General features: G+C 43.4%; 2 protein-coding genes across 4 annotated transcripts in view; one reads left to right on the top strand and one right to left on the bottom strand.

The window, feature by feature from the left end:
* Positions 1 to 19,703, bottom strand: part of LOC117449531 (SKI family transcriptional corepressor 1) — an 85,632-nt gene extending 65,929 nt beyond the window's left edge. For both annotated transcript variants that reach the window (XM_034087262.2, XM_034087263.2), the window contains exon 1: positions 19,635 to 19,703. The gene's annotated coding sequence lies outside the window, so the exon portion shown is untranslated. The remainder of the gene's footprint in view (positions 1 to 19,634) is intronic.
* The window catches only part of nkain4 (sodium/potassium transporting ATPase interacting 4), a 53,354-nt gene that overhangs the window by 24,935 nt on the left and 3,087 nt on the right, over positions 1 to 25,332 (top strand). Inside the window, exons 4-6 of one of the 2 annotated variants that reach the window (XM_034087264.1) lie at positions 4,941 to 5,141; positions 13,178 to 13,238; positions 25,063 to 25,147. In XM_034087264.1, the coding sequence (XP_033943155.1) occupies positions 4,941 to 5,141; positions 13,178 to 13,238; positions 25,063 to 25,147 (347 nt within the window). The remainder of the gene's footprint in view (positions 1 to 4,940; positions 5,142 to 13,177; positions 13,239 to 25,062; positions 25,148 to 25,332) is intronic. The other variant, XM_034087265.1, reaches the window with a different exon arrangement.

Here is a 25,332-nt window from a genome sequence, read left to right as displayed (position 1 = left end):
CCTCGTTTGGCCCCGAAGAACGTCTCTCTTTCTTTAATGTTTGTTTGCTGCATCTCTGCGGACAGCAGGACAGTTACCTCCCTGTTGAGTTTCAAGTGGAAGCTTTAAGCTTAATAGGTAAATAATCTGGAAAAAAATCCTCCGTCTCAAGCCACCACGCACACACATACACTCTCTTAAATCTTTAGAGCTCCCCTGTGGTTCTCGAGTGCAGATTAGATGCATATTTATCCAGACAAAGAGAAGTGTTTGGGTGGTCACCTCTCAACCTGTAAACGTATCCACCCCCTTCCTCCTGACATCTTGTCTTCTCCCCCTCTGATCACTGCTCCTCTGATCTTTTTAAATGTATTCCGCACATTTCGCAAGTTTTCTACCTTGCCTTTCTAATTGTAGCATACTCCTCTCCTCTCCCCCCACCCTCCTCTTCTTCTTCACTGACTATTGATGTATATCTGGCCCAAATGCCTGCCTGACCATTGGGAATAATGAATTCATGTAGACAAAATTCAGAAAAATGAATTTCAGACACACCTTCCCAAGCTCTGGTGACTTTGTCATTGTGTGATAGACCATCAAGTGTGTCTGTGTCTCTCTGCATATGTCTGTGTGTCCACTACATGTGTGTGTTTGTTGTGTGTGCTTCTGCATGCTAGAATAATGAGGCTTGTACGGGCCAGCTGCTTTGGGCTGCGGCTGGGCATTGACCCGACAGATGGAGCCAGCCTGGGCTCCCAGCTCTGCATATGGTGGCCAGGACGAGAGCCGGCTAATAGATCGCACACACACCCACACACACCCCAGCTAAACAAGCACGAAAAAACTTGGCACGTAGCTTTCTGAGAGGTCCCCAACGTAGTTTGTCATAAAACCGAATCAGCGAATTCTGTTCAGCTAGCCTTGACAGATGTTGACAGGACTGTTCTGAAGGGTGTGTTTGCATGTATGTGTGTGTGTAAGTTTGAGTGTGTAAGGGTGACCAGGCCCTCTATGTGAGGTGGTAGGTTATTGGAGTCATATGCCACATGCTCTGTCACCTCCTATTGATCCTTCATCCCCTCCCCCACGGTGCAAGACAGACTGACAGACAGACCCCTGCTACTCTCCCTCTGTTTTAAACAGTCCCCAGTCCTTTAGCACTTCTCTTTTTATTCATTACATCTCACACTCTGCACACACTGACCGCAGACACAGAGTCTTTGGATGTCAGCACTGAGCTGTCTGAATTAGAAACAGATTCTGTCACACTCCACACTGAGCTTTGTTTTACAGAGAATCTAATGATAAGCAATTCTTACACATATTTTATAGAAACATATCTCTCTTCTGATATCAGCATATAACCATTGACAAAACAAAGAGTCACTTGCTTGTATAGAAAACACATTATCTGTCTGGTATTTTTATATATTCAGATTTGAAGCCAAACTAGAGGCTGAGTTCTATGGAAGTTGCCGATGCACCTCTTTGGTCTTGATCGAAATAATCCCAACATCTATTGGATGGATCTACAGATAGCTGTAATGTCTTGTTAAAGCTGTTTTTGTATTAATAGCCGCGTTCACACTGCGGTACTTTTCCCATTAAGCCTTAAGAGATAACACTTTTCAGGAGGAGGCACTCTGATTTTCTGCTAAAACTTTGTTGGAAGCACTTTGTTTGAACTCGGTCTTCTTTGAAAACTTCACTACAAAAGATGGTATAGTCTCTAGCTATAGCCGCGTTCACACTGCGGTACTTTTCCCACAAAGGTTCATGCGAACTTAGTTCATGCGAACTCTTTAGTTCTCATGAACTAAGTACAGATCGCGTTCACACCAGAAAAAGTCCCTGGGGGTGGATTAGGCAAATGAAGCCGCTGACATCACTTCTTCTTCTTCTGCTTTGGGTTTACTGGCAGGCCGCAAACCACTTCACGGCGTATACTGCCGCCCAAAGTCCCCGGCCGGAAGTCCCCGGAGTTGGGGACTGGCTTCAGTAGAAGCTGCTGGGAGTCCCAGCAGCTTCTACTGAAGCCTTCCGAGTAAATCGCCAGAACGCCGACACCTCCTCATCTCCACCGCTCCCATGTTTTATTTTGTGTTGCCATAAGTTAGTCTCTCTGCGTTTCTGCGCTGGGCTAATGCTAATGCCAATAATGCTAATGTGAGGATAATAAAATGGCGGCTTCACAAAACTTTTTGGGAGTTTTACGGGGCGTGGTTTGCAATTCGCCCAGCAAATCAGGAATATAGCTCTTTTCTCAAAAAAGAGCCGCTCGAAAGTCCCTGCTCTCTAGCAGGGACTTTCGAGGGGGTAAAAAGGTTCGCATGAACTACTTTTAGTACCGGCTCTTTTTGGTGTGAACGCGATCATGAACTAAGTTCGCATGAACCTTTGTGGGAAAAGTACCGCAGTGTGAACGCGGCTCTTGTTGGGTGAGTGAATCTCTCCTAGTGTGAATTAATCACACGGTCCAACAGTGCTTCTATCGCTGTAATCGCTCATATAGATTGCCAATAAAGCTGATTACACATTCGATAAAATGTATTTATATCCATTTTGTTGATTAACTTCATGAGCATGAAGTAGGAATTTGAGAGGCGGCTCTGTGTTCAGTTTGATCTGTACTGCCTTGTTTTCATAATATCAGTTGTAATTTCAACCTGAAAACTATACAATTAACAATTGTTAGTTTCAGATTTGTCCACCTCAGTGGTCTTCTTGCCTCTCTTTCTCACAGCATACACACAAAGTAACTGCTGACTGTATTTGAGTCATGCAGACCCCTCTCAACACAATCTCTTTTGATTGGGTGAATTAATGAATTTGCAGCGACTGTACATGGCATGCACACCTTTATGTAAAGTCTATATGAGACCCTCATCGGAGCCTGAAGAGTCTACTACCCCAGTTAGCCCTCAGGTTTGCCCCCTAATGTGATCACACAAACATAAACGCTCTTCTCTGTATTTCAGAAATAATAAATCATGAATAAATAGAGTTTAAAATCACTTGATCTTTAACTTTATAGACTGCCCCATATCTCTAATGATTCCAATAATAGGATTGTCTCTAAATATATCTTGACTTTAATAAAGAAAATAGTTGGAGCAGTATAAGCAGACTAACCTTGAATCTGTGATGATGAGGGATTGATTTGTGCTTTAGGGTGCATGGGAGCATAACAATACCACTTCTGACAGTAAGTTGCCAAAAGCTTCAATATTGACTTTAATGTCCTGCAGTTGTGAGCGCGGCTACAGCTTGGATAGAGATGGTTTCCCTAGCTCGCAGGCTCAATCAATGGCATCTGTCAAGTCATTAGTCTTCACAATTCTACCTTCTGACCTTCAGCCGCCCTTGTTTTTGCTACTCTGTGAGACGGAAACGGGAACGAGGAATAATCAACCTGAAAAAAACCAAGAATAATATACAATGGCTTCTTTTTAATATCGTTCATGACTCCTGTTCTTTCCCACTGTCTGCAGACGTCTGTTGTTGACAGCTGTTGTTGACAGCTGTTGATTCCAGCGATACGTTTGTGTTGTCGAGGTTTACATGTTAATGTGAGTGGGGGTTGATAGGAATCAGAGATGTTTCCTGACAGCGCTCGGCTCTGTTAATAATGCATGTCTCGTCACAGAGGGGGCAGATGCGGGGTTAGATTGCTGTATTGAGGTATTGATTGGTGTGAGCGTCCGTACGTCTGTATGCGTGGGCTCATATGGCTCTGTGCAGATTAAACATCACCTGGGTGTATAAGAGCACATGAATCAAATGCTAGATTTAAAAGCTGTAGTAATCATTTGGTGCACTTTCAGAAGTTATAAAAGTTAACTCTAAAAAGTCTGTTGGCTTAGTCTAACAAAGGTTTTTGTCCTCGTAACCTGTGTCCCGTGGGCTTCAGGCAGGTCATATGTGCTGTCAATTTTCACTTAGACTATTAAAAGGGCAGTCACCCAAATTATATAAAAAGGACATATATTACATTATATTATGACATACCTCTAATGCTGTCTAGCCTAGTTTCATTTGCCCTGGTTCTGAGAGTTAATTCTTCACCCCAATACGGTGGAGGTGAATTAAGTTTTAGCTCAAAGCACTTTAAAAAATCCCATTTAAAAAATACTCAACAGAAACATTTATTTCCTGTCCCTGTTACTCTGGATGAACCACAAAACACAGTGTCAAAATGTTGAAAAAGCAATTATTGATTCATTAGTAAGTAGTTCAAAAATAAAACTGTTTGTGGTTTCTGTGGATTTGCATTAAGAAAACAAGTGCATTGTTCTTGGAAAGACACAGCAGTTTTGAATGACATTTTCAAGTTTTGAGCACAAAAAACTAATATCCATAAACCTTAATTATATGGGGCCACAGCAGAAGTCTTTCAGATAATTCCTTCCAAAACGGGGAAATCAAATCAAAACCAGCGCTCAACATGGCTCAACATGTTTTGAGCCATGCCAGCAACATGTCTGTAGGAAGGTCAACATCGGTAAGTTCACCAGTTATATCAAGACTAAAATAAATTGGATGTATTGCCATGACATTTTTGAAATGTATGATCCCAAAAGTATGATTCTTAATGACTTTGATTTCCTGACCTTTCTTCTAGTGCTTCCCTGGGGTCTATATTTCATTTCTAGTGAAATGTTAGTTAGTATTGAATTGACTCTGACATTTATATCAGGCTTAGGAAACGTTATAATTGCTTAGCATCAGTATTTCAGTGTGGCCTTGTTGAGCGTTTTAGCATGCTGACCTGCTGACTTCAGCATCTAGCTGTGTCACATAGACAGAATACTAACACCATTGCAAGTTTCCTGAGATAAGACCCCTGCCTCTCGTACAACATGACCTGTGATTCAGCCTTGTTTCTCTCATAAAGAATACATGTACATCATAAGTTATGCATAGACTCCATGCAAAGAAAGTATTGTTTTTTCTGCTTTCAGGACAGTGACCTGCTGACATTCAACATCTCAGCACATCACTCTTGGTGGAGTGAGCACGGGCCGGGTTGTGTGAGGAGAGAGATGCCTCAGGCTCCAGGGGTCCACACCACGGAGAGCCACTCCTACATCACTGTCATGGGCTGCCTCATGGACTACCAGTACATCGAGGTCATGCATAGCGGCGCACAGATTCTCATTGCCGTGAGTACAAGTTGGTTATGTGACTCATTCACATGCAGGGACATGTCATCTCACAGGCAGTGGTCATATCCCACATTTTAGACCAGCAGATTCCTCACCCTCTGTGGGATTCAGAAAGGTGAACATGATAGGAAGAAAGGTGATGTTGTGATGTGCTTTCTTCAGTAAACTTCCACAGCGGTCTGTTATTGTGTCTGTCAGCCTCCCTTCCTTTGCCCCGGTCACTGAATGAAAAATGGATCTGTTGTTTTGTCTGGTTGAGGTTCAGACCTGCCAGCTGCTAACAGGTTATTCAAACACTGGAAGGACTGTTATTGTCCTCTCCATACAGCACTGGATGAATACACCAGAAACACACATCCTGCCAGCATACACATTAACACACACTCATGTATGACTAACTAATCCTCGTATTGAGCGAGGGCCAGGACCTTCTTAGCTACCAGCACAGCAGGTAGTTGGATTCAGACATGAACAATACAAATATTTGCTCACAGTAGCATTGACTTACCAAACTTTGACTCCATTGCAATGCACATAAACACATCCAAGCTAACATAGCAGCTTCATCAACCTTCAGTGGGTTTCAGAGTCCTGTTGGTTTTCATTCTTACCATTTAATCTTATTACCTGAGAAAGCACATTGAAAGCAGTTAAGTTCATGCTAGAATAGAAAAAAGACTAGCAGATGGACCCAGTGTTGAGAAGCGCTGGATTGTAACATTCATCACCCCCATGGAGGGTAAGGTAATAAAATGGCTGACCTGACTTTATAGCCTCTCACTGAACCTCATTAGTGCCTTCACTATAGGTAGTGAATTGGTTTACCCCTTGCCTCACATGTACAAGTTACAGCAACACTTTGTTTGCCCACATTTTTACATGTAATGTTCAATCAAGCATTCAACACCATCTCCAACAGTCCCTGTAAGGAGAAGGGACATTTTTACTGATGTCCCATGTGTCACAAATGGCATCATACTCCTTGTACCCTTACTTCCTTCTCAGGCTAAAACCAATGGGTGTCCTGTGAGGAGCCACTGGCAGCTAAGGTTGTAGTTAAGGTGTGCGTGATGCAACTTGTGAGACGATGTCGCTGTGGCATCAGTTAAATTATTATTTTCTTTATTGAAAGAAGAGCAGAGAAGGGCACCGAAGGCTTGTCCTCACGCAAAAGATGGTCTGCGTCTCTCCTGACTGGCTACGCCAAGGATTTGATTGACAGATGGTTCATCAAATCACCTGCCAAGTATTTTTTGCAAGAGCCTGCCCTTTTCCTTAGAGTTTCCAATGACGGCTTCTCAGATGGTTCTGTGTAATAAACCATCTGGTGTGTGAAGTTAAAACAGAGGGCCAGACACAAAGAAGAAGTTGAGGGAGTGAATGAAACAAATCAGGCGAAAAAGTGGGATGTCCCTTTGTCCTTTTCAGGGGGGTTTCAAGGTTGCAGTGGGAGGCCATTAAATATTTAGTTTTTGCTCCAAGGAGCATGTTTCATTAGGATGAACAATGTGGATCCATTGGCCTGTAATAGAGCCATCACTGTCAAATATCTGCTCTGATTCATCATGAGCGAAAAGGAAATCGTTCAGAAGTGAAGCTTTGCTAAAGTCAGCCAGTGTTGCTAATGCCGCTAAAGGCTACATTCAGTAAAGTCAAAAAGTAACTTCAAGGTTTAAAAGATGAGCTTCAAGTGGAGGAAACACTTTCAAACTGGGATAATGTATTATTCATAAATTCATCACTGAGGGGAATATTTTTGCACCATCTCTGCTCTTCTTTGTTGCCTTCACCCATCCTACAGTAAATATCTGTATTATTGGTTTTCTTTTACTGCCATGATAAAGGCTGATTTCCCTGTCAGTGAAATCAGCAGAAGAGCCACACACATCTATTTCTAGCCTCCCATTATCCTGTCCTCTTTTTTGCTCCTGTGCACCGTCTTCGCTATTAAATAAAACAGTCTGTGATAACATCTCCGTTGAGGTGGAGGGAAGATGGGAAGATATGGAATTCAGTTTACATCTGTAGACTTAACTCTTACACACAAAAGGGAGTAGTGAGAGATGTCAAGGGGCTGTCAGAGCTGCTGAGCCTCTAATCAAAGGTGCGCACACACACACACACACACACATGCACTCGCACGCGCACACGCGTGCGCGCACACACGCGCGCGCGCACACACACACACATTGATATCTGATTATTTTGTGTAGGTTATTGCTGCCACAGGCAATTCCTTTTATCTGGTGCCTTTATTCCCTAGGAACCTGAATTGGTATGATTGTGTGGAAGTTGATAATGGCAGGAACTGCGTCATTCTCTCGCTCTATTGCTCATTTGCAAATTGTTCCTCTATTTTTCTTCCTGTCTTCTTTCCTGTCCAGATCTGACTCTGTTTGACCTTCATGTCAATCAAACTCTCAAACAATGACAAAAATGACAATTGCACTTTTCCCTGTCGCTGCATTTCTCACTCACTGTCACTTTTGCTCCTTCTCTCATGTTCTTTTTTGGATCTAATAAGAGCTTGTGTAACGCCATGGTGGGGGACGGATAAGGGCCCATGGTTGATTAGAAAGGTCCCCTCAGCAGGCTCGGCGTGGGCAGACCCCTGTGATCAGCGCTCAAGGCTGTGCTTTGTCTAAAGGGTCGGTGTGTGTTTTGTGGTTGTTCAGGTTCACTCAGTTCAGCAGCATGAAAACAGCATGGGCACCCTGCTCACCCCCGCACTCATCCAAAAGGTCAAGGTGCTCTGTTTGACAAGTCCATTAGTGCAAGTTATGTTTTTGAAACTCTCATGTTAAACACTGTGGGGAATATGGGTGTGCACATGCTGCATGGGGAGCCAACTGGAGGGACCTTTGATGTGCTTCTATTTGAAGTGCCGTAATTTGGCCAGACCCGAAATGACCCTGCATTGTCAAGTGTAATAATGGCATTAAGCACCTCTGCAATATGCCAGCGCTGACACTGAATGCCTGAATTGTTGCTGCTATATAGCCTAAGTTTTACAGCAACTGCTTCAAAGGAATATAAAGATCCCAGGATAAAAAGATGGTTGATGCAGTAATACAGAGCAGCTTTAGGTCTGCTGCTAAAATGGGGAGCAGAAGAGAAAGACCTGAAGACCAGAGGAGAGAGAATTAGTATCCAGCGGTGCCTCTGAATATTGTGAAGGGATACTCGCTGTACATCGTAAAAACACGACTGCCCGCCATTATACTTCAAAGGCTGTCTCCACCAAGAGCTTTAATTGTTAATCTGTTTTGCGGGGCAATGAATTTTCTTCAGATTATTTTTTTAATATTTATTCTTCTTAAACTTCTGGGAGTTGGCAAGAAATAGAACAGGGAAAAGAGGAGAACTTGTTAGTAAAAAATAAACAACATTAAAGAAGTAAACCTTGCCTCGCGGCATGTTTGGTTTTCTTTTTGCTTGTTGAGTGCGTATCTGTTGTTTTATTTGACTGCCTGTGTCGCAGTTTGCCCATTCCTTTATTGGCCCAGAGAGCCTCATAATTCTCCCCATCACTGAGTCCAGTCTACTGTATGGGGCTGAATGTGACAAACAAGCAGTCTTTTCTTTGTTGCGATAGCTTTCATTTCTGCAAGGGCAAACTCTCGTGTCTATGTGTCGTGTTTTTTACATCAGCTTGCTTTTATTGCAATTATTTTATGTGCAAGATGCAAATCAGTGCTCTCAACAACCACATGTGGACTTATGCAGTATAGGTGTGTGTGGAAAAGAACAGGTGGATATCGTCCCTGCTGTCCCTATCTCATCTTGTTTTGTCATTAAACATGCAGCTACCCACACACAAACACACACACACATACACACATCTAATTTTCTGCAGCAAAGCCTGTGCCTTTTTCCCTGACAGAAAGTCTTGTCTAATTAACCTACAAGACATCTGCACCACCCCTTTCTCCATCTCTCTTTCTGCTCCTCCTCTCACCTATATGAGGTATATACATGTAATTAACTTTAACATAAAACCGAGAACAATAAATCCCATTCAGCAAGTGTTGGGCATTTTTAGCTATTTTGGCTTGTTTGGTCCACCACTCAGCACAGTTATCTATAAGTGTGAAATGTATTGCCATGTAATTGTCTTAAGAATAAACATGGGAATCCTACTGACTTTTTAAATCCCTATACACCTGTTCAGTGCCACAAGCAAGAAACACCTCAACATCTACCAAATGAATTGGCACGTATTTCCTGATATAGAAATTCTCAAAAAATGATACAAGCTTAATATAAGCATGTTAGCATTGTAATGAGAAGCATGTTAGCATTAATACATTAGCATCTAGCTCAAATTACAGCTGTGATTTTCCTTGTTGAAATTGCTCAACATAGATATCCAAATAAGTGACTGTAACCCTGATTCATTGTTGTACTGGGGTGAATGCACGCTTCTAATCATTACATAAATGTCTAGTGGACTGATGTTTATGAGTAAAGTGTCAAAGTTGGCGATGTATCTTTCTGTACTCGCACATTCAGAATACACCTGACCTTCATTAGCTTATGCAAATACAAGTAACCTTCCTTTTTAGCTCAGAAGCTGGCCTTCTTCTCCTGACGTTTTTCTTCCTTGAACTTCTTGTGGCCCTCATTATCTGTGAGAAGAAAATAGTGCTGAACTATCAACAACTTGTCTATTATTTCCTATGCAACAAAGAAAATAATAAATGAAGGCCCACCGGAGGACAGCTTTGCTTTTGATGTATTCCCACATCTTGAGCTGAACTTCTGGTGACCGGTTTTCTGCTGTCTTGCTTCCTTCTGTTAGCTGTCCAGATCATTGTTAACTACTCAAAACTTTCAGAGGTGACAGACAGAAAGGCCACACTTACTGAAACAATAAAACAAGGACACATAGATAGATGAAGAGAAAGGATAAGATAGTAGGATTTGAAGATAGTGGAGTGACAGTGATGTGGAGACCTGTGTTTAAAAATGTACTAACTTAAACAAGAAAGTGCAGAGTGCAAAAGAAAAAATGATTGGCAGCTAAATGAGTTGACTTAAGTATGGCACGTCCTCATAGGCAGACTGACACAAAGCCTCAGAGGACATGTGAGGGCTTTATGAGCTTAATTAATTTGACATCAATCTCCATAATGATCCCTGAACTCCAGAAGTGACGGTGAGAAGTCAAAGAAGGAAGCCGGGGACTGTGTAGGCCGGTGTGGGGAGGATTTATGAGTGTGATTATTTAATATGCAAGGATATATAAGTGGAAGTGTCACTTGTTATTGAGGATACTGACCTATATTGGCTAAGGACTGCAATGCCTCCAGCAAAAAGCCACCAAGTGTTCACTTCTGATCTTGCTAGCTTCACATAAAATGTACTAAAGCTATAGAAAAGAAAAAACTAGAAGCCAGAATGGTTTAGGATCATGGAGATGGACTCACAAGGAGTGACAAATGGTGGTGATTTCCCCTAACTGAGCAGTGATAAGGTTTGGCATTCACTAATTAAAGTTATACAATGTCACATAGAATATCTGCTGTGTTGCATCTGTCTCTTCTTATCTGCTATTTATGAGGGTGCAGTCAGGCTAAGGTTTTTCTTTTTTGGACGATCCTGCATTTTCCCCTTGGACTGCTCTGCATCTGCACTCCCGCTGCGTCAACACAGTGCTCTCATTGAAATAAATGAGGGGGCTGTGTTTTTCCACGGGGCTTCTTTTACTGTTCGTAACTTGGCCTAATAGTGTTCTCCACCACAACCCCAAATTAAAATATATCTGTGTATCAGGTATTCACCTACTAAAGCCAAAATTGTCCACCGTTTCCTTTTCAAACGTGTAGCACACAACTCAAGATTGTCAATGTCAGAATCATTCTCAATAACCTTAAATCTGTCTTTGGTTTGGAAGAAAGATGACGCTGCAGGCATGACATGACGGAGATCACAAGACAGTCAAATAGCCGGTTCATAATTGGTATTAAACGACCAAGTCTCCTGACATTAATAAAGTAGTCTGATGATTTCAATGTCAATCCTAATGGACAGATGTTCCCACATCTTGTAGTTGTCGTAGTTAGACATTGTTGTGTGTCTTCCTTTCATCTTTACCCATGGATGTTTATTTTCTACCAGTTCCAAGCCAGTCGCGATGGAAACGTCAGCCACTGGCTCACCGAGGTGCTCAGTCTGACATTATGCAGACTTTGTGCTATGAAACTGGCAGGGTAAAGACCAGTTTAAAAGACATATTCATTGCAGCTCCTACGGTAGTGTAGTTAATGTTTCATTTATTCAATAATGTCATTTAAATGATAATTTCAGGGTTGCAGTGCTTATGTGAAAGGAGCTTTAGAGCATTTGACATGCCACACTGAAGCTGTTCTGGCGGGTCATTATGACCCAACACATTACTGAAACACTTTATATTGGGTTTTCTATTAATTAGTCAGACATCTGTTTATATGCTTTACAACAATTCCTTACTTTTCTTAGTCTCAAGCCTCCTCTGTTGTGACATATTGGCTTTGACTCAATCCCAGACCAAACACTGATCAGAGCCCTTTATGGAAACTAAACGGAACAGCAATCATGCATAGATATTAACTCCTACACGCGTGGCTCACACTTTTAAAGGAAAAACACACACAGACACAATAACGCTGAAAACTGGGTGCACCCTGCTGTTAACACCATTTTGTGTTTGACACTGATTTTATACATATGCAAATTCACCTCCATTTCACCGCCACTGTAATGGTAGGGGTGAGACCAGCAATTACATACTAGAGAGAGAAAACTGAGTGAGAGATAAGCAGAGAGAACAGTTGTGTGTATCTTATCCAACCCACACAGAGGCAGACCCACTCCCCTTTTCTACTAGACACCACACCTGCGTTTCATTCATAAATAAAACATTTAATCTACATCTGGATGAACTTCAATCAAGCCCTTATATTACACTCATGAATAATGGGAATAAAACCCAAATGAGATGAAATGAAAGTCCTGCAAACTGCACTTCATATAGTTAAGATAGCTTGAATGAATGTTATATAAAATAACCACCGTCACAGACAGTCAGTCCCCTCTTGGGTTTTGTGTTTGTGTACCCAGTGTGCGAGGAGGGCAGTGTGCCCGATGCTGTTTTAATTGGCATGGCAGAGTGCCAAGTGATGGATGGATGGCTGGGTGGAGAGAGAGAGACTGTCTCTCAGTGTCTATCTCTCACTGTGATGGTTTCTGAGACAGCCATCTGCTAGTTCCACAGGCTATTCTCAGCTCTGCTTCCTCGCACGAGCATCAACATACAGTCATAAGCACCCGCTCAGCTTTTTTGCTTTCTGTATGTTTGTGCATAACTACTGTATGTACACTCGAGAAGCCTGTTTTCGTAAGCCAACACTGCTAATACACTAAAGCACTGTAGAGATGTGAAAGAAACACTGAAAAAGGATAGCCTTTTAAGATGTTCTGGCGAGTTTCAGCAAACCGTTGTGTGACTGCGGCTGCTTTCGGCTCTGTCTTTTTATCTTAAACCAACTCCTGAAGGAAATGTATGGTTCTTCTGCAGCTAAATGCTTTAGTCTGTACACTAGCTAGTCCCTGACTTTGTGTGTCTGTTGTGTTGTGCTTAGCAGATAGCATAGTGTGGGTTTTCCAACTGTTTTTTTGCTGCCTGCTGTGGAGAGGAATAATGTTGATAAGAGCAATGTGACTGAGCCAAAACGGTGACGGGGCGTAAAACCAAAACAATGAGCTGAAAGATGCGATAAAACTCTGAAGAGTTGAAGAAAACCTTAGAGTGAATATGAATTGTATGTTGTTGCTGGGTCCTGTAAATTGTTTGCTTGATGTTTACCCTTGAGGAAACCCTAACAAACACCAAGCCACCATCTCTCAAAATTGAGGCTTCATCCCCACACAACCCATTTTTTCAGATGTTCCGTATCTTGTTGTCTATCAAAGAAAACACACAGCTATTTATCAACTGCACACTGTCAGCTCTGCGGAGTCTAACCTCTCTTTGTTTGCCTGTGTGTTCACAGCTCCTGGGCTTCGTGTACGCCTGTTATGTTGTCAGCGCTATCACCGAGGAGGAGGACAGCTGTGAGTTGCTTTACCCCCCCCCCCACACACACACACACACACACACACACACATTCTTGAAACAAATCATTGCAACAATTAATGAATCGTTGCAGGTCATTACATTTCATTTCAGCTGAAGCCTTTATCCAAAGCGACTTGCAATAAGAATCACATTCAGTTCTGCTTACACTGATGAGATGAAAACATCCTCATTGGGGAGAACAGGGCTACATCTTTCTTCATCTCCCTCACTTCCTATCCCACCCCACACCACCACCTCTTCAGCTCTCGCCTGTCTCCCTCCTCTCCTCCCCCAGCCAGCTGTACCCTCTCTCTCTCCGCCCTTTCCCCAGAACGAAGCAGCCATGTGTTCCCTCTCCACACCTCCTTCAGCCCATTATTTCCTTTCTCTTTCAACGTATCCTCTCGTCGCCTCTTCTCTCCTCCTCCTCGGTCTGTGTGGTCCTCGCTGTTGTTGTAGACCTCCTTTAATGCACTCTGGCTTTCACTTTTCTCACTTTCTTCTCTCCATGTACCCCCTTGTTTATCGCTCCAGCTGTCTGTCGCCTTTCAGGGTGGCTTGTTTTTATACCGCAGGACTGCACCTCCCCCACTCTCTTGTTCATAAACACACCTTCCTTCCTTGTGCCTGTCTCTAATGCAGCTATTCCGACATGAACATCCTTCCTCTGAGGTTGCTTTGTGTCTTCAGTACTGTATTTCACGTCGGTGTCAGCGTAAGTTGGTCTGCGTTAAACCTTTAACATGGAGTCACATGAGGGCAGGAGTTGACTCTCATTCTTTCCCTGTCCTATGTAAGGTGTAAAGGGTGTGGGAAAAGACGACAGGGGGTCGTGAAATGAGTCATAAGAGAAGGGGAAACCTTAGATCGACACTTGTGATAAATGACTGCTGTGACCTCATAGGCAGCAGGTCAGAGGTCCTGCTGGAGGTTAGCCAATCAGAGGGCAGGAAACATTCGATCTAAGGGTTAGTTGCAGTCATAAATATCTGATTAGCACCGCAGTAACTCTCCAACACGCATAGCGATGTCCACATGCATAAGAATCTGCCTTTAGAACATTTTCGTCAGTGCTTTGAAACCAAATGGCTGAATGTATATGCTCTCTGTGAGGATTAGAAGATTAAATGGAGTTTCTCAGGGAAATATTCCCACATACTGTACGTGATTGTTAGAATACTAATTATGAAGTATCCTGAGCTGGGCTGTAATCATGTCAATCCCTTTTTAAAAGACACTCAAACTCCAATTTAATTTGAACACAGCGTAATGCACAAATCAGTACATGCACTAATTGTATCTTAAACAGCAGACTCTTGTAATTTAGGGGACTTGTGATGTGGTTTCTGTGTGTGTTCCTGTAGACGAGTGGTATGGAAGTTCTTTGGTAGTCACATACCAGAGATTCACTGGCTGTGAGTGGTTAGCATCACCACCCCCAGCTCTGGGCAGTACCACTTAATCACCAGTCACCCCTAAGTAATCCCTGGAGGGCTATACCATTTCAGCATGCGAGTCGAGTCAAATAAAATAAAAAAAGACTTTCTCCATAATGACTTCCTTTTGTCTTGTAACATTTTAACTTTGCTCTTCCAATGTGTGGAACAGATTGTGTTTGTTTGAACTGACGATCATTCACACTCAGAGATCAAAATATCAAAACAGAAATAAGGAAATGTTGTTTTTAAAAAAAAAAAAAGCCTGAGGTGAGAACATAACATGGGATTTTTATTGTAGTAGTATTTAAAAAATCAAAACAATATTTGAATACAGCTAAGGATCATTTTTCACAACAGAAATGTTGATTTGCCATGGTCAAATAAGCTATTCACGATTTGAAGTTGTTTTTTGTTAAACACAATGTTTTACCTGGCTTTTGGTTTTAATGATTTTTCGGTTTTTCTCTAATCCAGGCTGTGCTGGAGTAAATATCTGCTGCATTGCTTCCAACTGCTAGCTCTTTGTTATTTATAATAAGCCCTTTAATTACATGCCCACACACCTACACACACATGTGTTCAGGCAGACACAGGTGCAAAGACACACACACACACACACACACACACACACACACACACACACACACACACACACACACACACACACACACACACACACACACTGGAAGCTGCACAGGAACCAGCTGAAATATTCTGCCGCTCTCATTTGATGTGTAGATTAAATAAATGTTCTGCATTGAGCTCCCTGGCTGCCTCAGCACCTCTCCTCCTACTCACAACTTTTCCTTCTCTTTACTTCTCCTGCATAGGCTTTATCCCAGTTCTCGGTTCCTCCACAGTAAGTGGGAATAATCCTCTATGAGAATCCAATTTTAGTTTTAGTGTTTTAGAAATGTTTCGCTCTCTCCCTCTCCTCTCTGTCTCTTTCCCCCATCTCTGGATTTCGAGCTTTAATGAGGTGTGCTTGTAAAATGTTAGAGATCTCTGGTCCCTCGTTTTATCAACCTCATTAAGCGCTTGCTGGTCAATAACTTCCACAGTTGATTGCCCCTCTCCAAGAGAAGAATGGTTGGATGAATGCACAGGAGGGAAAGAAAGAGGGGAAAGAGAGGGGGAAAGACGGGAAGAGGAGTGTGGATGGGAGCTGAGGGAGGTGTTTGTCAGGAGTAAGCCAAGGAGGGGGAAAGGAGTCGAGGCAAAATGCAGGAACAAACAACACAAGACAAGATGAGCTTTTCATGAATAAGGAGATAAGACAGGAATTCCTCTCACACCAAGCACTCTCTCACTCTCTAGGCCAGGGAGACCAGGGAGTTAGATTTGAGTGCTCAAGCTTGCGTAAAGAATAACGGAATGAAACACACACTCATGCACACACACACACACACGCACGCACGCACGCACGCAAGAGGCCAATATGACACAATGGGCAGAATGAAAAGCATCATATATACCATCAGCTGGTTCATTTAGTTCCCCCATTTTAACTTGTCTCTGTCAAGTGCTTATGTGTAGATATATATATATATATATATACAGAATGCATTTGTGTGTGTTTAGCTGACTGTGTGTGACTGACTTATTGTCGCGTGTGGGTGTTTGGTGTATTTGTGTGTGTGCATTTGTTACACTGAGTTATCTGTGTTGAGCAGACACACCGACAGAGTGAGTGGTGGGGAAAATCCTCTTTGTAAAGTAGGTCATGGAGTTAGAAGCCTAGCGTTGGGATAAGCTTGCTTTAGCATGTCTGCTAATTATGCTGCCGCCCTCTGTGCTGAGTCACATCCCCAGAAAATCCTCCGGAGCAGACAGAGACACCGGAGGATGCATGGATGTGTTGGTGGCAGCTTATCCTCAGGTTGTAAAAAGAGTGAAAAGGTCAAAGGATTAATACAAGTCTAACCCTGTTTTTATGTTAACACCTTTAAAACATAATGAAAAAGCCAGGTAAAACATTGTGTTTAACAAAAAACAACTTCAAATTGTGAATAGCTTATTTGACCATGGCAAATCAACATTTCTGTTGTGAAAAATGATCCTTAGCTGTATTCAAATATTGTTTTGATTTTTTAAATCAGTATTTAAATTTTTTAAATACTACAGCTAAAATGGATTCACAGACTTCTTTAGTTAATATTTCTTTAGTAAAAACCTCTACACACCGATTATCCACCTAAGGATGAACAATTTGAGGGCAAAACAATTTGGCAAAAAATTTAACAAATATCAAAATGTACTCAAATCTGCCTTTCTGCCACTTTCAGTATAAAAACCTACACTTTGCTTGTTGAATTAGAAATCAGCAAAAATTAACTTTGAAATGCATAAAAATTCATCAATACTAAAATAAGGATGTTTTCTAATGATATTCTCTAACAAAATGTGCAATATCGCAGTCTTTCACAATGTATTTATTGCACAGGTTGACAGTCCCGATTAGGGCTAACACACACTGGGCTAGATCGACCCTATCAGTGTTTTGCACTTGTTAGTACACAGAGCTTGTTCCAAGCTGGGAGAGTAATTGAAAACACCTGCTTTGGTGTACAGAGCCTTTAATCTGCATTTTGATTGGGTACATTTGAAAGTATAGCAAACAAAGTGTCCAGCTGTCCTTGTTGTGGTTCACTTTTGGGATTTACTCTGGGTAACAATATGTTTGACCTTTTATGTACCGTTTTATTTTCACCACCATGTTAAATTATTTTGGGACTGTTTTTTCAGTTATAAACCAACATAGTTAGAATCTGTTTTTCTTTATTAATATTGAATCAAGTTCTATCCTGTAGTAATGGGCATGATGACTGGTTAAGTGCATGCTTGGAGATGCATCTTACAACAGAGTGAAAGCGTGTAGGACATTGTGACAAAAAGGAAGTTGGCAGTTTAATTGACCAAGACACAAACATTAGGATTTAACAAACACCCTGACACTGAAGGTGCACAAACGACAAACAGATCAAGTATTTTCTGTATTTGTGTTACTAAGGTTCTGATCTAAGCCTAATTAAACCAAAAAGTATGCTCTCATGGTCCATTATTTCCTGAAAGCATTCTCCTCTTTGCATGGTGATAAACTTTAAGTACGCTCTCAATCAAGCATACCTGAAGTTCTCATATGCAAAATAACAAAGCAAAACCGGTCTTTTAAGAAAGTGAGTAGCCTGGATAGCCGTGTTGGCTGTGTAATGGTGCGTGAGGACAGAAATGTCAGGCTGCCTTTAGATAAAATCAGGCGGTCCGGCACATCCTCCTATTCATTTGTGTGGGGTATTCTGGAAAAAACATGTAACCAGGGAGTCGATGAGAAAGTACAGTAAACATCCCTTCCTCTCCCTGCCAAGGGTAGCATTTGATAATGTGTTTCCTGCACAAAGCTCCAGCAAAAGGCACAGTCCCTCAGCCTATTTGTGTCTATCTGCTGTAAAATGAAAGAAGATGCCTTTAAGTGCTTTTGGAAATGTCAAGATCATAAGAACGCTTCGACGGAAAACAATAACTGTCAAATATAAAGTGTACTCGGGCTACACTGGGAGGTCTAAGGTCCCAATATAAACACAAAATGGCCGATTTGGTGACAACTCCACACTGCTGCACACGCCTGCAGGTAATCACCTCATCAGCTGATCTGGTGGAAATTCAGCAGACAGGCTTTTAACTCACCTCTGCCAGTGTTAAAGACAAGCCCTGAACTATCTGCCTGGCCTTTATCTCTGTCCATGTCTCTCCTGGTTTTTCTCTCTTGATCTTTCACACAAGCCACACTTTGATTCTCACCAACCCTGTTTTTCCCTTTTGGTCTTTTTCCCCTTTATATATGTGCCTGTGTTTCATTTCATGGTCAGCTTGCCAAACACACACACACACACTGTGGGAGATTCTCCTGTATTCCACTGGCTCAGTACAGATCCTCTGATTTCAACCACTTGACCTGAATCATAATCACATTACAAAACTCCCTGCTTCTATAGGAGCACCACATACTGTAGATACCTTTACTATTGACCTGCATTCCTTATATTTCTTGCATGTTTTCACACAAGTGAAAAACAGCTCGCTCCCTCTGCATGGAAAAAACTGAGTGTTAGCCCCTTTGATCGTATAACAGGATGACATGCACTCATCGGCTGCCAATAACTGTTTCCAAGGCCACTATCCACACCAGAGGGGCAATTCAAATACACATTTCAACATGGAAGGTTTTCTATTTTTACTGATGTTTTCTGATCATGTTTTTAAAACATCCATCCACAAGTGCTTCAATCACCCGTCGAGAATGATGAACAGTCCATTTGCTGTTTTCCACAATTTGATCCAAGCAGGTATTTTTGCTGATAGAAAGCATAACCAAGGCTCTGTTGTGCCTCTTGAGGACAAACAGAGATTTTTAGACCTTCAAGGTTCAGTGAGCAGCATAGAAGATCCACCTCAAGGTCAGGGGCAGAACAATGTGTGTAATAATTAATGGGATAAAGATTCTACAGCCATTTTCAGACTGACTGTGAAGCTGACAATTGAGCGGCCCAGACCAAGCAAGGAGGCAGAGGCAGCACGTCCCAAATATAACCCGGTGTGGGCATTTATTACAGCATGAACACAATACACACAGCCTCAATCCTGCTGCTGCTGTTCACGTGGGCACAGCCTGCAGCCACCAGGATCTCACACACACTCCCTGCCTCTCTAACAGCAAAACCCCAGAGCCTAAATGCCCAACCCAACAGGACACAGGTGAGGGGGGAGGAGACAACACAGGGCACCAGGTGCACACAATCAACGACAGACATGGGGAAAGGGAACACTTTTCAACAACAAAAAACTAAACAACCCATAACGGAGGCCAAGATCTATGAGCCTAGAGATTACCTCCGTGACATTTCCTTACCCCTCTCCCCTGGAAGCACAGTGTCTTGGAAATCTTGGCTTCCCTACCAGGTTTCTGCTTCCCCTTGTGCAGCTTGGTTTCCTCAGGGGGGGGCGTGTAGTCAGAAGGAAGCTTCCCTTTCTTTCTCTTCGGGATCTGATTCTTCCTCTCCATGCGCTCCTGCTGGTTCTGCTCTCTGACGCGCTCTCTCTCCTGACGGACCTTCTCGGCTATCTTTGCCATCCGTATCTTGCGCCTCAGTCTTTTTCGCTTCCTCCCGCGCCCCGCTGCTCCATCACCGACCGCCTGTTTGCTCAGCTCCACTTCATTGAGACACTCTATGTCCTCATTCACTTTCCCCGACATCCTGTCCAGAAAGTCCCGCCCTTGGTACTCCCCGCGTCGGAGGCGCCGGCAAACGTGGAACTCCCCGCACCGGACGAACTCCGGAGTTTTGGCAATTATCAAAGGCTGCGACGACTCCTTTCCTCCAGGTTTCCTTGGCTTGTCATTCTTCTGCGTGTGCGCTGCCATCTTTCCAACCGTTCTTGATGCTTCTGCCTTCCTCTACGCTTCCCTCTGTAACCGGAGCTGCTCCTCTTTCTGCTCTTGCACCAATCTCCGGTTATTCGCCAGGATCTCTGATGCCTCAGCGGCAGAGCCAGCGCCCGTCGAGCCTCCAGCTAATCTGCTGTCTTGCCTCCGGAGTCTCCGTTCCTCTTCCCGTGCGAACTGCTGCTCACCGGCTGCCTGAAGCTGCAGGAGTGACCTCATCATCTCCCGCAGTTCCTCCATCACTCTCACCTCCTCACTTGGTCAAATCCCACTTCTGACACCAATTGTGAGGCTGACAATTGAGCGGCCCGACCAAGCAAGGAGGCAGAGGCAGAACGTCCAAAAATACAACCCGGTGTGGGCATTTATTAAAACATGAACACATTACACACAGCCTCAATCCTGCTGCTGCTGCTGTTCACGTGAGCCCAGCCTGCAGCCACCAGGATCTCACACACACACTCCCTGCCTTTAGCTCAGAATTATAAAATGGTAGCTCACCAAGGGTCGCCTTTGCTGTCTGCGCCCTTGTAGCGACATTACACATCCTAATCTGAGTGTCTGAGTTTACCTTGAACTCCCCATCGAAGGGATCGGGCTTCCCGGGCACTTCTACACTCTGGGGATCTAAGGGAATGACTGGTGGAGGAACTGATAGGGAACTTGGTGATGGCTGTTCTTGCACAATATCTAGCAACGTTGGAACATCCAGGCCTAAAATGACTGAATAAGGCAGCTTGGGTGCTAGTGCCACAGGAAGAAGGAAAGTCTGCCCCCCGACAGTCAAAAAGACCTCGGCGGTGGGGTAAGGCTTTTCATCTCCGTGGGTGCAACTGATGGTAGCTTTATCAGGGGCCCACTGATCCTTGCCAACAAGACTTGACCTCACAACTGTCTGGAAACTGCCACTATCCACCAGTGCTTCCTCACGCTGACCATTGATGAGTACCGGAACTATACGTGCTTTTTCCTGCCTAACTACTGGTTGCCTGGTGGGTCTGGGAACCGTGCAAAGAAGAGAGGGCTTACTCTGCCTAGCCACTGGGCATGTGGGTCGTGTGTGGCCAAACTCATTACAATGGTAGCACCTTACTTCTGGCTGAACTTGCCTCTTAGGTCATTCGACTTGGCGTGGTTTGCTTGCCGCTGCTATTGCTACCATAGGTGTAACCACTACCCTTTTCACCCCCATAAGCATTACTTTTGCCCGACGGGTATCGGTTCTGGCAGTTCGCAAAGCTTTTGCTTTCTTTCCTTGCTGAATGAAATACTTCAGCGAGGCGGGACGCTTCCTCCGCAGACTTAGGATCATGTTCCCGGATCCAAACTTCCATCTCTGGGTTTACAATGCGGAGGAACTGTTCAAGGATGAGTATCTCACAAATGTCTTTGATGCTGGACGTCTCAAACCTAACCCACTTGCAGAAGAGGTCCTTCAGTCGGACGTACAGCTCACGTGGGGTCTCGTCCTGTTGGATGTCGAGGGCACGAAACCTCCGTCTATAGGTGTCAGCGGTGATCTCGTATTTGGCCAGAATTGCTGCTTTGACTTGCTCGTAATCCTCAGAGTCTCTAATGTCCATTAGCACGTACGCACTGCATGCTTTACCCGTCAGCAAGGGAACCAATCGGACAGCCCACTCTTCTTGGTCCCAACGACAAACCTGGGCCATGCGTTCGAAGGTGGTGAGGAACTGTTCAATGTCGTCATCTGGCCCCAGTGGCCACAACTTTGGCTCGCGGTGAAGCGGTTGTTCTCTCTGACGTCTTGGCGACCTTCGCCTGGATTAAGACGTCTGCTCCAGATCATCACCGAAGTCCCCTCTTCTTCTGGGCCGCTCCTCATCACTGCCTTGCTCTGTTGGCGGCCCCGCTCTCATCTCAGATACCTGGGCTTGAAGCCTTTGCCAGTTCGTCTCCTGCTGCTTCTGAGACTGCATGAGTGCTTTCATCATCTCAGACAGTTCCTCAAACCTGTCCCTTGGTTCACCAGCCGTGGCCCCCTGGTCAACTCCATGCCTAGCCACCCCGTCATCGGGCACCTCCATTTGGTCGGTTTTTTTCCTCTCGGCATTTCCAACTCCTTACTTGGTAAATCCCACTTCTGACACCAATTGTGAAGCTGACTATTGAGCGGCCCAGACCAAGCAAGGAGGCAGAGGCAGCACGTCCCAAATATAACCCGGTGTGGGCATTTATTACAGCATGAACACAATACACACAGCCTCAATCCTGCTGCTGCTGTTCACGTGGGCACAGCCTGCAGCCACCAGGATCTCACACACACTCTCTGCCTCTCTAACAGCAAAAAACCCAGAGCCTAAATGCCCAACCCAATCAACCCAACAGGACACAGGTGAGGGGGGGAGACAACACAGGGCACCAGGTGCACACAATCAACGACAAAAAACTAAACAACAAAAAACTAAACAACCCGTAACGGAGGCCGAGATCTATGAGCCCAGAGATTACCTCCGTGACACTGACATACACTATAAAGTATGTAGGGTGGATGGTGCACAGGGTTATATATGAGGCTTTTAACAAGGGGCAACAACTAATGATTTGACAGATTTGATGTCTATTAGAGTAAGAGCAGGTATAGTGGCACTTAGAGGCACCTGTTGAGGCAGATTCTGAGCTGCCATGTTTATTCAGGGGAAATTGACAGGGAGCATTAAGCTCTTGTACAGCGATGCACTGAATTCCCATTTATACGACTAGAAAGATATACAATATATAATAACAACCACAGTAAAAAACAAAGTGATGGAAAAATCCAGTTAAAATCCTACCAGCAGACATGTTGGGGAAGATGCAGCAATACAAACAAGTATTATGATGACAACAATAAATCAGGCTGCCAAGAAGAAAGGATATAACAACAGTAATAAAAACAATAACATGTTCAAATGTCAGATAAAACCAATGAATAACAACTCTGTCTGCAAATTATCCAAAGCAAGAACACAGTGCATATCATCTAGGATACACATACATATCCATCAAATTTGAATGCCTCATCAATTGAAGGATTATTGATAGGTGGTGATATCCAATGCTAATTATACCATTATTCCTATGAATACTGCACAAGACACATGGCAAGATGATGGCTTTTAAATGCAAAGGTCTCCTGTCATGAACAGTTTGATCTGTTGTTGGAGGAAAAATAAGTAGTCCTTACAATTCAACCTCTTGAGAACCTGAATTTTCCTCCCAATTTTACAGCAATGCATCCAAAATGTTCCATGATACTTCAGTCTAAACCCAAGTGCTAGCTGCCGTGTCTAAAAATGGCTACCATCATTATCATCTAGCTGTTTTCCTTAGCACAGTTTATGGTGGCAGAGAATGGGTCCCCACCTGCTTCTAATGAGAAAATCAGTGGCACAGAAAAGAGCAGGGTACCGGTCTTTGTGTGTGGCCGTGTTGGTGGGATGTGTGTGTGGGTGTGTGTATTGTACAGATGAAACTCAGAATCCCAGGAAACCAGGGCAGGGTCAAAGGAAAGGGACAACCCCCCCCCTCCACCCACTGCACCCTGTGGCTCTCGGCTCTCATCCTGCTGACCTATCAGTATTCAGCAGACCACCCTGCCTCCTCTTATCAGGGCTGAACTGACCTGGCCTTACAGTAGTTTCCATGGCTGGCCAGTGACCCCCCCCCCCCCCCCCCCCCCCCCCATAGATGTTGGTTCCCAGAAAGAAACAGATCCGCCTTTTTTTTATCCTCTAAAACTGGTTCCCAACATTCTTTTTTTAATTCGTTTCTGTGGTGAACACTAAATGAAATAATTTGTTATGGGCACGGTGAAGACTTAACTTAAAAAAAAAACATAGAATTTGTATTTAAAAAATAGGCAATTAAAACAATGTATGATTATAAAAAACACAATACAGGCAGATGTGCTCTTACAGTTCCTTACATTAACAGGAAAACTCATCACATGTAATAGTCACAGGAAATAAGCTGCTCCAAATCCACCCAGAATTATTGTTTTATACAAATGACCTGCAGTTGCTATGTTCACTATTTTGATTACATGTAGAGTGTATCAGTTGATCTGTATTCTTATTGTTATGTATTGTATATTAAAATATCCATTACATATGTCACTAAGGGTCTTCAGTTACTTAATGATAGAAATGGCCCCTAACAATAAAGGTCGGAAACCACTAAAACTAGGATCTGATTTTTGTTTGGCGTCTTCCTCCACTGAATCAGTTTCTCCTCTCTCTCCCCACATGGTGTTCACAGCTCCTGGACATTCTGGCATCTTTCACATGTTCTCCTCCAACCTAATCTCTTTGGCCCCCTGTCAGTCAGAGCGACAAGCGTGACGTACCCCGTCCAACCCTCTCTTTCTCCCCTCTCAGCCTTTGTGTCCCCTCTAGAGTTGCTAGCCTTTTCCTTCATCTCAGAAATATCTCTCTGGATCTGTGCAAAAACACACAGCACTTTGGTTACCAGCATGTTTCGTCTCTTTTTCCCAAGTGACATGAGTCATGACAGTGGTGTGCTCATCTGCACATGGCCTACAGTACAGTGTGAGAAAATAAGCAGAAAGGCTTGAGCGTTCGGTCGCCGGCTGAAGGTCACCTCTGTTTCTGAGCGATAAAAAGGTTTTGACTATTTTGACAGCTGGCCGGCTTTTACCTGTTCCCGAGCTTCATCATAGCCCCAGGCAGACGCACAGATAAAAAATAAAAAGTTAGTTAAAACTAAAAAAAGACTTGTATTGCTCTTGGCAAGCTGCCTACCTTTCAACATCACTTAATTACATCTGTTCCCACTGCGTCTCATTTCATTTCTCACTCAGCTGTGTGCTTTTATCATTTTTTCCTCATACCTGTCTTTTTATTTATGTCAGTGTCTTTTTTGTTATCATTTGTCTTTTGATTTACTCCATAATTTATGTGTTTAATCCTTTGTTTTCAGTTGATTTTATTGGTGGATTTGACCCATTCCCACTCTACCATGTCAATGAGAAACCATCTCATCTCCTCTTAAAGCCCATGTACCTGTAAGTATGTCATGCCACCATATGTGTGTGTCTCTGGTTTTAAAATGTGCCTGTAAGAGCACACATGTGTAAATATTAACATTATCCGTTGCCTTTTGGGGCCACATACAATTTGGGTTTTACCTGTGTGTTGCCTGCTTATTATTTATTATTTCTCTAAAGACTTTCATGAATCAGAACAGCTA

The sequence above is a fragment of the Pseudochaenichthys georgianus genome, chromosome 7, assembly GCF_902827115.2.
Source record: "Pseudochaenichthys georgianus chromosome 7, fPseGeo1.2, whole genome shotgun sequence".
Taxonomy (NCBI): domain Eukaryota; kingdom Metazoa; phylum Chordata; class Actinopteri; order Perciformes; family Channichthyidae; genus Pseudochaenichthys; species Pseudochaenichthys georgianus.
This window is presented reverse-complemented; position numbering and strand designations above follow the sequence as displayed.